Raw genomic sequence first — 12,070 nt, forward strand, 5'->3', positions numbered from 1 at the left:
ACCCCCCCACACCCCCACCCCCCCCACCATCCACAAATGAACATGGGGAGAGCCAAAATCAGAGCAAAGGGCAACCACAAGATGTCGGGGAGAGCCAACCACACTGAAAGTCTTAAAAACTCCACACCAAAGCAGCATACTGCCAGCACTGACGTTTCACTACTCCCTCATTTGCCTAATGTTTTCCATGTTATGAAAATGGTATCTGTCAAACCAAGGGCTGCAATCTCACAGCTTATTTTGTGTTGTTAATTCTTTCAAAGCTGATCTGACAATACTTCCTCATTTTAACAGGGAAAACCGCAAAGTAATTTTCAGGCGTTCTTACCCTTTCACTTGACACATAAGATGTCATAAATTTTAATAATATAATAATCTTTAAATCAGGTCTGGAATTATTATTTCCCAAAACAAATGAATAATTCTGAAATCAATGCCACCTTCTTGTCTTCTACAATTTAAGATACTATTACACAAACACAAAAGCACATCCTACTAAAATAAGCAACCAAATGCAATCAAAGACATTGCAATCGACTACCATGAAGCACGTTAGGCGGACAATGACAAACCAGTTTCAAACAAAATGCTCTTCTCCTTGGTCTGTTTGAGCTAAAATAATAAGGGATGTAGTTATTGAAAGGGCAAAGCCATGCTGAAGCTTCTCTCCTGGCTCCCAGGTCACCTGCCAGATCAGGAGGCCTGTTACCCTGACAACACTATCTGCCAAGAGCAGGACCAGCATCTCCGTTTTAACCCTTTTGTGCCTGATACATCACCAACCTACCTACAAACTGTGCTGTGTTTAAGACATCCCAAGAGGACTCCTTAACCTCAAATCTCTTTCTTTTACTCTGCTGGTACAGCAAAACCTGAATAGTATTTTTATTTTATTTATATCAGCTACACGATTTCTGGCAATCTTTTAACTTATGACCAGAGAAATACAGGGATAGGACCAACAAAAGCCATTGACAAGCATTTTCCACTTTCTTTCTGAATGCTCACAGCAGGAAACAATGCAGCACATCTCCAAAATGGCATAATGATCATGATGCAAAACACCAATACCATGCAAATATGGAAGTGTTAACCTAAGAGGAGCAATGTGTTACTGAACAAAGCACTTGTTCAGAGCACCATCTCCAAATTCCAGTTTAAAATCCAGTAGGTTTGAGCCACTGCATGCAATATGTTTCAACATATACTTGAGCTACCACAAGTTATAACAGCTGGGGGTCTTTGTCAAAAATCAAAGTGGTAGAAGTCATGATTAACACACAGCAGGTCCTTTTTTGTCTTCACAACTGAAGCAGGCTGATCGAGCGTAGTTTAGATAAAGAGGGCAGCACTCAACGGGTCTGACTCAGGACATGCTGACATCAGCATCATTTTCCCAGAAGCTTATAAAGCTCGTTGTTGGACGCTTCATTCGACCAATCAACAGGACATGATGAGTGATTGTAAATTCAAGAGATCAAAAAAAAAATACTGCTCAATCCCCAACTGCATTAGGCATATAAATACAGATACTGTACAAAGATTCAGTGGGAGATACTAAATCACTTACATATCTAAATCTATGTGCAAAACAGTAAGAAAATGCATAAAAAACATGAGAGTGAAGCATGATAGTTCTTCAAGCTAAACAGGAATCACAACAACCTGATGCGTGGCAGCTGTATTGCTCTTGAAGGAGAATGTGAGAGATGCTGTCAGGACTTGAGCGTTGACAGAGAGAACAAGGGCTTTGTTTTGATAGCTCCCACAAAAAAAATAATTCAGACTCATTGCACAATCTGATTTGGAGGTGTGTTATTTACACCTCTTCTTAGCATTGATAAAGTTGTCTTCTTTAGCAGAAAACAGCAATATGTGCAACAGTCCCTGTTTAAGCACTACTCACGTAGTCATGAAAGGCTTTTGCTTCACTGGAGTGGTCACATGTCTCTCTCCTCTCTGGTGCAGCACAATACAAGTCCCAGAATACACTGTGGACAAGACAGGTCATGAAGTAAGCAAAAACACACAAACAACCCCTGAACATGTTTCCAGGGAGAAAAGAATATAATCACTTACCACCACCAGGAATGCAGGAATCCAGGTGGTTCTCCGAGTGTTATATTTTTCTCCCATCGGATCTAAGGAATGAGTTTTCAAAAATTACCAGTTGGTGTCAATCAAAAATTGTTTAAGATTGTTGTCACAAAAAAACACTGCATATAAATAAGCGTTTCAGATATAAAGCACAATCTAACATGTTTGAACTTTTCATCAAAATTCCACATACCTCTGATAAAAAGGTCTGTGCAGACTTCTGTGCTCCTATGTGTAACAAATACTCATAGACATATAGAGCCAACCTGTGCAAAATAAATAAATGTGTATAATTCTTGATTATATTTATGGTGAAAAACGTTACAAAATGGCAAAAATGAACGTCAAACATCAGGTTAAATGCTGTTCCACGGGCACACTTTGTGTCCAGAGTCGGGTACAGGCCCTCTGAACAATGGCTGCCAAATAGCCTATGCCAGAAAATTAAATGGGGTCTATGTAACCAAGCTAAGATGGTGAAGGTTCACAACAAAGGAAAAGAAAGTACTAAAGCAGCAGTATGATTTAACGTCGTGATGTGAGACAAGAAAGCAGAGCAGCAACACGCTGTGTGTAATATCCTGGTGGTACTGATGGGGCTGAGGGAAATAAAAACGGATCCCAATCACAGAGCGCAACAGAGAAAACAATGTACTGTGTGGCAGGGCGATGTTATTGTTTTCTCCTGTCGGTGCTCTCGACTGAATAACCGCAAAAATATGAGACACCCGCGGGTTTAAGCACTACCAAACTGCACCCGGAATCGGTCGGGACTGAGTAAAGAAACGGCAAAGAGCCAAAAATAGCAGAAACACAGCTCCGAGAAGGAATGGCGAGACAAGGCGGTTCATTCAATTCAGTTCTCGGTAGGAGGAAATCGCCTCCTGCTAGCCTGTCCAGCGAACAACAGAGAACAAGACGGAGCAACTTACGAGACGAAAATAGACAATAAGAAACGTTTCTGAGCTTACTTTTCTCGTGCCTGGCTGTCCGACGGCACCGGGGTGCCTTTACCTTTGGGGAACATTGTTTAGTGTGGGAGAACGCCCGCCTTCTCAGTCTTTTTTTCGCTATTACATCTGTCAGATCATCGCGGCCGCGACCCTCTCGCACTCCAACCGCACTCCGACTCAACCGAACCTGGTCCGAGGGGAAGAGGCGGTGCCAGCCATGACTGAGGATTCTGACAGCCAATGAGAGCTCGCTATTTGCCTTAAGGTCTCTCTTGTGCGTTCAATTGGCTGGTTTGACGTTGCGATATCAATAATCTTAAATTAAATAAGAAATTAAGAAATAATGCCTCTGTAACTGTTTGCTTGACTTTGGTTTGGTTTATCTTAGCTTAAAGGCAAGGTGTTTATCTTTTATCGTCTAAAATATATTACCACTTTCAGCATTTCTAAAATATGAAGTTCGGAAAGATTTCCCCCTTTACCAAGTGAGTGAAGGCCAAATCAAGTCTAATATTATTTATATCGCAAATTTACTTCTAGGGGTTATAAATACGATCTATAAGCATACAACACCCTTGGTCCGTAAATCCAAAAATTTAAAGTAATATAATACTTTTTATTCCACATTATCTGTTTTATTTTTATTAGCTGTTTAATGATACATATCATATGACATGATATTAATTTTTATTGTCAGAATAAAGACTATGTTCTTTATTTGAGCAAACTGTTTTAGAATCAAAAATTATCTAGACCTTTACTTCAACGACGTGACAAAACCTTAAATAAGAATGCGGACAAGATATACACAGTCAGATATCGTTGCTCAGTGATTAGATACTGGATGGAGTCTTTAAGCGCTCCTAAAAGTGAGGTGACCGCAGTTCCACCTTAAAATGCGAGACGTAACTGTACCCACCACAGGGGCCGGGCTCTCTGCCTCTCCCCCCCTCTAGTGGAGAAACTCTTTGGTACTTGGTGGTGGTGAACGCAAACTGCGTTTGTGTTTATTATTAGGCTATGTTGTTGAATTGCTGACGAGTGGGTGATGTAAGGAGATGTGGGGTTCAGGCTGCTGTTTCTCAGTCTGACGTTCAGTGGCACTTTTAAAATCTCAACTTTATCGTCAGTGGAAACTTTAAACGTGGGTAAGCCATTTGTGTTGCTTTAAATGTTAAATATGTCGGTGTGTTAACAGATGTTATGGCAGAATAAGAAGAATTAGTAAGATGGGTTAAATATCGCCGTTTTCCGCATGACGCTTTTTTATCCTACTGTTAACTGGGACAGAAGAAGTTAAATTAGAGGTCACTGTCGTCCCTGGCAATGTCAGCTGACAACCACACGTGAGCCCCACTGGAGGGGGGGGCTACTTCGATCATGATGTTTTTAGCAACAGTTCCCATGAATGCACCATTTAGTGTATTGGTGGAGAAACGTTAAGCAATTCTTCAGACGACAAACTTTGCAGATTAGTTAAAGCGCTTTATGTTGCAGGGGTCTGGGGATTGTTGCAGAAAAAAGCTGTTTAATGCGTTATGTGGAGAACTTTGCTGAGAATTCCAGATTTAAGGCGGTCATGCAAATGATTCAATAGATTTGTAGTAATAACTTTGTTGTTGTCTAGTTTTAGCCTAGAGTTGCTGATTCTAAATTAATACAGATTCCAATTATATGTTTTGTGGCAACAATTTTGTCTGTAGCTAATTTTTCTCTTATCTTGTCTTTTTAGTTGTGAGTTATTATGTCAACAGGGAAAGATGCTGACACAGTGCTGGACCTCCTGTACATTCAGGAGAGTGAGGAAGTGTACAGGAATCCCACTGAAGTGAAGATGAGTCAGATCGTGCTGCCCTGCCATGCCAACCACCATGGGGAGCTGAGTGTTGGGCAGCTGCTGAAGTGGATGGACTCCACAGCCTGTTTATCTGGTATGAAAGGGTCAGAAAATCTCTCATTTTTACAATTTAAAAATGTAAGGATGATCTGAGACTTCTCACATGGCCACAGTTTTCTTACATCTTCACTGCGTGTAACTCTCATTGTAACTGCTACATAATAACTGCAAGAAAATTCTGTCATGTCCACTGAAGTATTAGCAAGAAGAGGTGGCCATACAGTATAAATTAAATTCTCTTAAAAACTCATTTCTGCGTGTGTTTAATGTGCCATCCAGAATTCCTGAAACCGTAACTACATTCATAACTAGTTTTTGATTAACCCAGCAAACCTGAGAAATCTATGCACTTTATCACAATGTGAAAAAATTACATCAAAGCTGAATTTTGGCCTTGAATCTCTGCTCATTTATTTGCTACATTGCCCACAATGGCCTGTTACAACCAGAGGCATTGAAAGGATAGCAAAAATATTATAAATGTTATAGAAATAACCTTTTCATTAGAAATAAGCTTTTCATTTGCCTGACATGCAGATGCTGTATGGCTTTGTGCTGCACTACCTAAATATTTGTGTAATTGCTACTCTGCCAGCTGAGAGACATGCCGGTTGTTCCTGTATCACTGCTTCTGTGGACGACATCCATTTTGAACACACCATAGGGTAAGGAATTGGCCTTAATGCTGCTCTGACAAGGTGTATCTTCAACAGAAGTCTGGTTTGCATTCATTGGCTGAAATGGGGAAGAACAAAAAGGGGCATATGCAGTTCTTGCACAAAAGATGTTGACTTATAATTAACTTTCATCAAAGCTTGAGGGTACAAAGCACTAACAGTCATATTATCTGATTTTTTTAAAACAAACCATATAGAGTTTAAATAAATGCATTTATTAATAAATGTATCAATAGAAGGTTCCTGTACTTACTGTATATGCTTCTACAGATCATTCTAGCTACTGAATTAAAATGCTGGTCACTAACATTTCTCTTTAGTTACAAGTAGCAAAATGTGAACATTGATCACTAAAGTTGTCTTGATGCTCACTCAATAATATGTCTCATAATAGAGGTTTGATATTGTGTTTAGATCATGGTCATTTCCTATGTTGACAGCAGAAAGAATAATCTGTGTCTGCATGCTTCAGGGTGGGAAAGGTTGTCACCATCATAGCAAAGGTCACCAGAGCCTTCACATCCAGTATGGAGGTTGGTGAATATTGTTTTGGATTCCAGGATAGAGACATTTTGTTTATTTCAGAAAATGTGTTGAAAGGGGTCTTCTTTTTTTTTACATTTCAGGTGGGCATACTGGTGACTTGTGAAGACCTTTACACTGACAGGCTGTGGAAAGTTTGCCATGCCTTTGCTACCTTTGTTGCTAGACGAACTGAAGCTGGAAAGGTAAGAGGCAAAATATGGACATAAAGGCACTTTTCTAAAGCTTGTCCATCATCTGGTTTTTGCGTCTTACATATACCCAGGTACAACTGAAGCAGGTGATTCCTTACACACAAATGGAGCAGATGGAGTACAGCCTGGCAGCAGAGCGGAGGAGAATGAGGCTCATCCACGCAGAGATCATTACAGACCTACTTAGTAGCAGCACATCTCAACTGGGTACATGGTGTTCCTAACACAGTCCTCGGCAGAGCGTCTGCATCTTTCAAAATCTGATTAAAGCTGCTTGTTTTTGCACTGTCATCAGGCGAATGCCAGGAGTATCAAGATGCCTTGCCAGCTGAGAGGACGCGAGTGGAGAGTGTGGAGCTAGTGCTACCACCACATGCCAACCACCAAGTCAGCACCTTTGGAGGCCAGATCATGGCCTGGATGGAGAACGTGGCTACGATTGCAGCAAGGTATACATAGTTACATTAAGGTATATAGTTATATTTTTCACAATCTATTTCAACTAGGAATCAGACTAGGTTGATACCACTTCACTGTCTGTGTAGTAAATATGAAGCTACAGGCAGCAGTCAGTTAGGGTAGCTTAGCATAAAAACTGGAAAACAGGGGCAACTGCTAGCCTGGTAACAAAATCCACCTACCAGCACCTCTAAAGCCCACAAATGAAATCTCACCTGTTTAATAAAAAGCTCAGTTAGTATGTGGGGTTATGTGCAGGACTGTTTCTTGGCTAGATGCAGTGATTTCCTGGAGTTGTGGCTTCACTGTAGGGGTTTTTCATTATAGGAACCGTCTGAAATATGTCGCACTGACTAAAACAGGTTCTGCGTTTGTTTACACTACACTTGACCTGCTTTGGAAATGCAATCTGGAAGCTAAATTTCAGCAGCACCCCCCCTTCACACTTCAAGTATTAGCATTACAAGCACCAGTGTAAACACACAGCTGACTGCATGTCACACAGGGGTGCAGCCCTTCCCTTCTCTAAACAAATACCAGCAGAGAGAAAATACAGTGGAAAAACAAAGCAGGATTGTCTGTGTCAACCCCGGATGCTACGCTTGGTGATGGTTAAGGAAAGTACAGGGTGTACTGCTCATAAGGTTTCAATAGTGGAAACGCAGCATATAAGGTTACCAGTAAGCCACCAAAGACTAGAAGAAGACACTGACAAGAAGACATTGTACCTAGCCAAGGAATACACCCACACAACCCCACAAGGTGTCTTTTTTTACACTTCAGTTTTTGTCCAGGATAATCAAATGAGATAAAACATGGTAATTAGTAAGGCTTGAAGGTGAATTTTCAGACAAAACTGCCTTAGCTCTTTTCCCCTGCTTCCAGTCTTTGCGCTGGCTGCCAGTTGTACAGTGGCTTCATATTTAATTGGCAAATAGAGTGGTATAGATCTTTTCATTTAACTCTCAGCAAGAAAGTAAATATATCAGTTACTACAAGATAACAAACTGTTCTTATTTGATTTTTCCTCTATATTTTAACCTAGTCGCTTGTGTAATGCTCACCCAACCCTGAGGACCATAGACATGTTCCATTTTCGTGGCCCATCTCACATTGGTGACCGACTGGTACTGAAAGCCATTGTTAATAATGCCTTCAAGGACAGGTTAGCCACAGTCTTATCACACAAAGGGCAAATATCATCTCATCTAATAAACTGAACATTACTATTGTGTGCTTTTACTCTTCGTCTGTGTTTATTCATGTGTTTTGGTGAACTCATGTGCCTCCATCCATGGTGTGCTCTAGCATGGAGGTGGGAGTGTGTGCTGAGGCCTACCAGGGCGGAGAACCTCAGCGTCATATAAATAGTGCTTTTATGACCTTTGAGGTGCTTGACAGTGACAGGAAACCACGCATGCTGCCACGGATACGGCCTGCACCTGGTGTGAGTTCCATTGTTGGGTTAGAGAGACTTTAATGGGCAATACAGTCTAAAGATAAAAGGAAAGCTTTCAGTAAGTTCACATTTTGTATTTTGTTTCTGTGTATTTTACAGGATGGAAAAAGGCGTTATCAAGAAGCCATTGCAAGAAGGAAGATTCGACTTGATAGGTTAGTATCTACACTTAGGTTGATAGGTTAGTTAGGAAAGGTATGTTTTGAGCTGAACATTTATTTCTCTTTATCAGGTACAGAGAACTCAAACAGGCTTATGTAATGTACTGTATAATTGAATTAAGAGTTTGACCAAGAGGTGTGGTCACAACTAGTTGGGTAAGTGGATATAGTACTTTCAAGCCTCACTCAAGATACTGTAATATCAATAGTACATCACAAAGCAACATCCTCCACTTAAGGAATCATTTAAAAATGTGGAAAAAAGCATATGCAAAGAAAAAAACTATTGTAGTATATAATGTACTGTAAATGAATACATGTACTACTGAAACTGAGTCATTATTGTTTGGTTTGTCCAGTGTCCTGCTACAGAATTCATTGTTTACAATACTCTGCAGCAGCACATGACTTGGCAGAGCTGTATGTCACAGCTGTGCAGACTTTTGTGCAGCATCTGTCAATAATATTAAGGTCCTTGTTCACTGTTGTAAAACACCCTGTCTCCAGTATAGTCTTTATTCCTGCATTCGATAATCAAATGTGTCAGATCACAGTTCTTTATATTATTTTTGCTTTACGTGTTTATAGGAAATATATTACGTCCTCCAAACAAACTCAAGTGCCTTTATCTGTGCCCTGGGACCCAAGTAATCAGGTAATGTCATTTCCAGCAGATAGAGGCACACATGCTAAGTAAAGCCATTCACATATTGCGACTGTACTCAGGCACGAGCTCAGACAGTCCTTTGTTTTTTCAGATATATCTAAGCTATAACAATGTATCAGCACTGAAATTAATGGATACCAGAAACAACTGGGTATTAACGTCTGAGAAAAATAAGGTCAGTATTGTTGTTATTATTATTGTCTAGGATATCACTTGTTAAATTGTTACAGCTGCTGTGATTCCAACATATGTTGTGGTCTGTGTTATTTTGAACAAGCTGAAAAAGCACAGTCACAATGGCTGTGATGAAAACAATGATTTAATTAAGTAGTGGAATAATGCACAAGTCAGAAAGACCTGAATATAGTCATTTTCAAAATATATACAGTTATATTCTCTGATTAATATTATATTTATAGACAGTAATCCCCATTCCTCTTCACTGATGTCTATTCCTTAGGTTCGACTGTACACACTGGAGCAAAACCATATGTTGTGTTTCAAGGTGGAGATGCATGTCAGCATCTCAGCAGAGCAGACATTCCACCTACTGTCAGACCTGAGGAGGAGAAAGGACTGGGACCCACATTATGAGTCAGTAACATGTGTACATATTTGGCATTTTGCATCATCTGACACAGCAACTTACTCCCATTGCAACAGCAGAATAAGCAAAAAATGTAAGATGTAATTCTCTATTATCACCTTGATGGGGTGGCTGTGGCTCACGAGGTAGGGCAAGTCCTCTTTTGACCAGCAAGTCGGTGGTTCGACTCCTGGTCTCCCCACATGCCTAAGTGTCCCTGTGCAACACACTGAACTCGAAAATTGCTCCCGGTGGCTTGACTAGTGCCATTGTGTGGCAGCCTTGTCGTCATCGGTGTGTGAATGGTGTATGATGTCCCTGTAAAGCGCTTTGGCCAGTGCATAAAAGCACTATATAAATACAGTCCATTTACCATTATTGTCAACAAGTCACATAAAAAGACCAAAACCAGCAATCTTTTAGTCTGTCAATACTTCGGGTTTTCCTGGTTCTGTCTGTGGCTCTCTGTCTCAGGTCCACTTGTTTCTACTGAATATGTAGCAACTCACAAATGCATAGCTAATGTTTTGAAAAAGCTTTAGCAAATTGTACTCAAACTGAAATAAATAGTGCATTTCTCAGTGGACTGTTTCAGCAGTGAGTATTTACACAGCAGTGCAGTGTATGTTATGAACTCAAGACTGGCCATGTTCATGTTAACAGTGTTATCCAGTGCAACACTGTGTTTTATTCCTCATACCCGTTTATAATAGGAGAGATATAGAAAATCAGTAGACACATCCTTTAAAGTCCTCATTTGTATTATATTATAGTAGCAACCAACCAACAAACACAAGGATAAAGTTAGATGCAATGTTATTTTGGCATAAAATCCAAATCATTTGTATGTTGTCACATACTGAAAGTTCACACTATTTATATTACAAGCAAAACATAATTTGATAATTTACTGGCTTACTTAATTGTCTCAAGTGATAGAGAAAACAGTCTGAGATGCTGATATTCCTTTGTGTATGTCTGCTGCAGAGAGTGTGAGGTGATCAACCACGTGGATGAGGATGACACCCTTTATCGTGTAGCTACACCCACTGTCACTAAAGAGGGCAAAGGCCAGGACTTTATCTTGCTTGCATCTCTGAGAAAGCCATGTGATGCCAGGTGTTGTAAAACGCTACATAATAAACACTTAAAAACGACCTTACTCATGTCATTTCACATCTTCACGTCTTTGTTACTTGACCACTCCCTTCATTTTGACATAACCGCATATGTTTCTTGATTCCTCCTTATGCATTATCTTGTTATGCAACCTGTCAGGTTATTGCATTACTGTCTACTGCTTGCTCTTTTATAAAGTCTCATGATGCTATCCCCCTTTGTCCCTGTCAGTGACCCATATCTGATCGCTCTGCGTTCTGTCACGTTGCCTACTCACCCTCCCACTGAAGACTACACCAGGGGAGAGATTCTCTGTGCTGGCTTCACAATCTGGGAAGAGTCCAGTTTTGTCACCAAGGTTCGTCAAATGAGAGGAGTGCTCACTTCGGCATGCACATTTGCTATTAGCTCAGTATCGCGTTGTATGTTATAGCGCCACACAGCACAACTGCAGCATAAGATAAAAGTAATTACAAGTTGTAAAAGACTGTACTACATCTTTGCTTTGTTTTTTTTTGTTTGTTTGTTTTCAGATCACCTACTACAACCAGGCCACACCAGGTGTCCTCCCCTATATCTCCACAGACATCGCTGGCCTCTCCTCCAGCTTTTACAGTGTGTTTTCTGCATGTAGCCATTTCCTGGAGGCCAACAAGGACAGGCTGCTTGCTCTGCCATCCTCTGCACTGTGACACAACAGGACACTGAGATCACAAAGCTCTTGTCCTGGCCATTAATTTTTAATTTCTGCAGTTTTTTTTCTTTACTTGCTCCTTGTTTTCTTCAAAACTAATAGTTATTAAGCAAGTGTACACAATATTTCTGAGTCTCTTTCGGCTTTAAAACCGAAAGATTTATTAGTCAGTATATGATGGAAAACTTTGTGCCACACTAATTTATAAGTCAAAGAGTCATATTTTCTTATACAGTTTTAAGTATTTAATACAATGTCAGCAGTGTATTATTTTGAGACAGTCATGTTTTATTGGCCAGACTACACAAACTATCATGGGCATGAAACTAGTTTAAATTGATGAACATATGTCTGAAACAGATACTTTTGTTATGTTTGTTTTCTATTTCGCTGAATAAAGTTTTTAAATTGTTTGATTTAAGCAGAGAGTTACGAGTTTATTTATTTTTATATATTAAGCTGAAGCCTCGCGAAAAACAGGTAATTACAAGATAAAGCATATTTTGTGTTGAAGAAATACGATGTCCATGTACTATTTTTTTTTTTTGTTTTATTATAGGTTGG

The 12,070-nt window shown here is 40.0% G+C and overlaps 2 protein-coding genes across 6 annotated transcripts in view; one reads left to right on the top strand and one right to left on the bottom strand.

The window, feature by feature from the left end:
- Positions 1-3,305, bottom strand: part of ssbp3b (single stranded DNA binding protein 3b) — a 16,808-nt gene extending 13,503 nt beyond the window's left edge. For both annotated transcript variants that reach the window (XM_020607006.1, XM_020607007.1), the window contains exons 1-4: positions 3,069-3,305; positions 2,291-2,363; positions 2,080-2,141; positions 1,907-1,991 (exon numbers count right to left, since the gene is read on the bottom strand). In XM_020607006.1, the coding sequence (XP_020462662.1) occupies positions 1,907-1,991; positions 2,080-2,141; positions 2,291-2,363; positions 3,069-3,124 (276 nt within the window). In that variant the 5' untranslated portion in view covers positions 3,125-3,305. The remainder of the gene's footprint in view (positions 1-1,906; positions 1,992-2,079; positions 2,142-2,290; positions 2,364-3,068) is intronic.
- A 669-nt stretch (positions 3,306-3,974) lies between these two features.
- On the top strand, positions 3,975-11,892 carry acot11b (acyl-CoA thioesterase 11b). 4 transcript variants are annotated; one of them, XM_020606981.1, is made up of 16 exons: positions 3,975-4,198; positions 4,783-4,981; positions 5,543-5,612; positions 6,097-6,157; positions 6,251-6,352; positions 6,433-6,568; positions 6,657-6,810; positions 7,866-7,985; positions 8,129-8,267; positions 8,379-8,434; positions 9,029-9,095; positions 9,199-9,282; positions 9,568-9,701; positions 10,681-10,812; positions 11,044-11,170; positions 11,346-11,892. In XM_020606981.1, exons 2-16 carry the CDS (start codon positions 4,795-4,797, stop codon positions 11,502-11,504), a joined length of 1,728 nt encoding a protein of 575 aa, XP_020462637.1. In that variant the 5' UTR covers positions 3,975-4,198; positions 4,783-4,794; the 3' UTR covers positions 11,505-11,892. The 4 variants fall into 4 exon arrangements, with proteins under 4 accessions (XP_020462637.1, XP_020462638.1, XP_020462639.1 ...); XM_020606982.1 differs by having other exon boundaries at positions 3,975-4,194; XM_020606983.1 differs by lacking the exon at positions 3,975-4,198 and having other exon boundaries at positions 4,208-4,981.
- The last annotated feature ends 178 nt before the right edge of the window (positions 11,893-12,070 follow it).

This window comes from Monopterus albus, unplaced genomic scaffold (genome assembly GCF_001952655.1).
Source record: "Monopterus albus unplaced genomic scaffold, M_albus_1.0 scaffold83.1, whole genome shotgun sequence".
NCBI lineage: Eukaryota > Metazoa > Chordata > Actinopteri > Synbranchiformes > Synbranchidae > Monopterus > Monopterus albus.

Bases quoted from the DNA above. Each gene is read 5' to 3' on its own strand.
- acot11b (XM_020606981.1), top strand. From the start codon at position 4,795: ATGTCAACAGGGAAAGATGCTGACACAGTGCTGGACCTCCTGTACATT. The intron at 4,982-5,542 runs GTATGAAAGGGT...CTACTCTGCCAG, and splicing joins CTCCACAGCCTGTTTATCTG to CTGAGAGACATGCCGGTTGT. The intron at 9,283-9,567 runs GTCAGTATTGTT...TCTATTCCTTAG, and splicing joins TAACGTCTGAGAAAAATAAG to GTTCGACTGTACACACTGGA.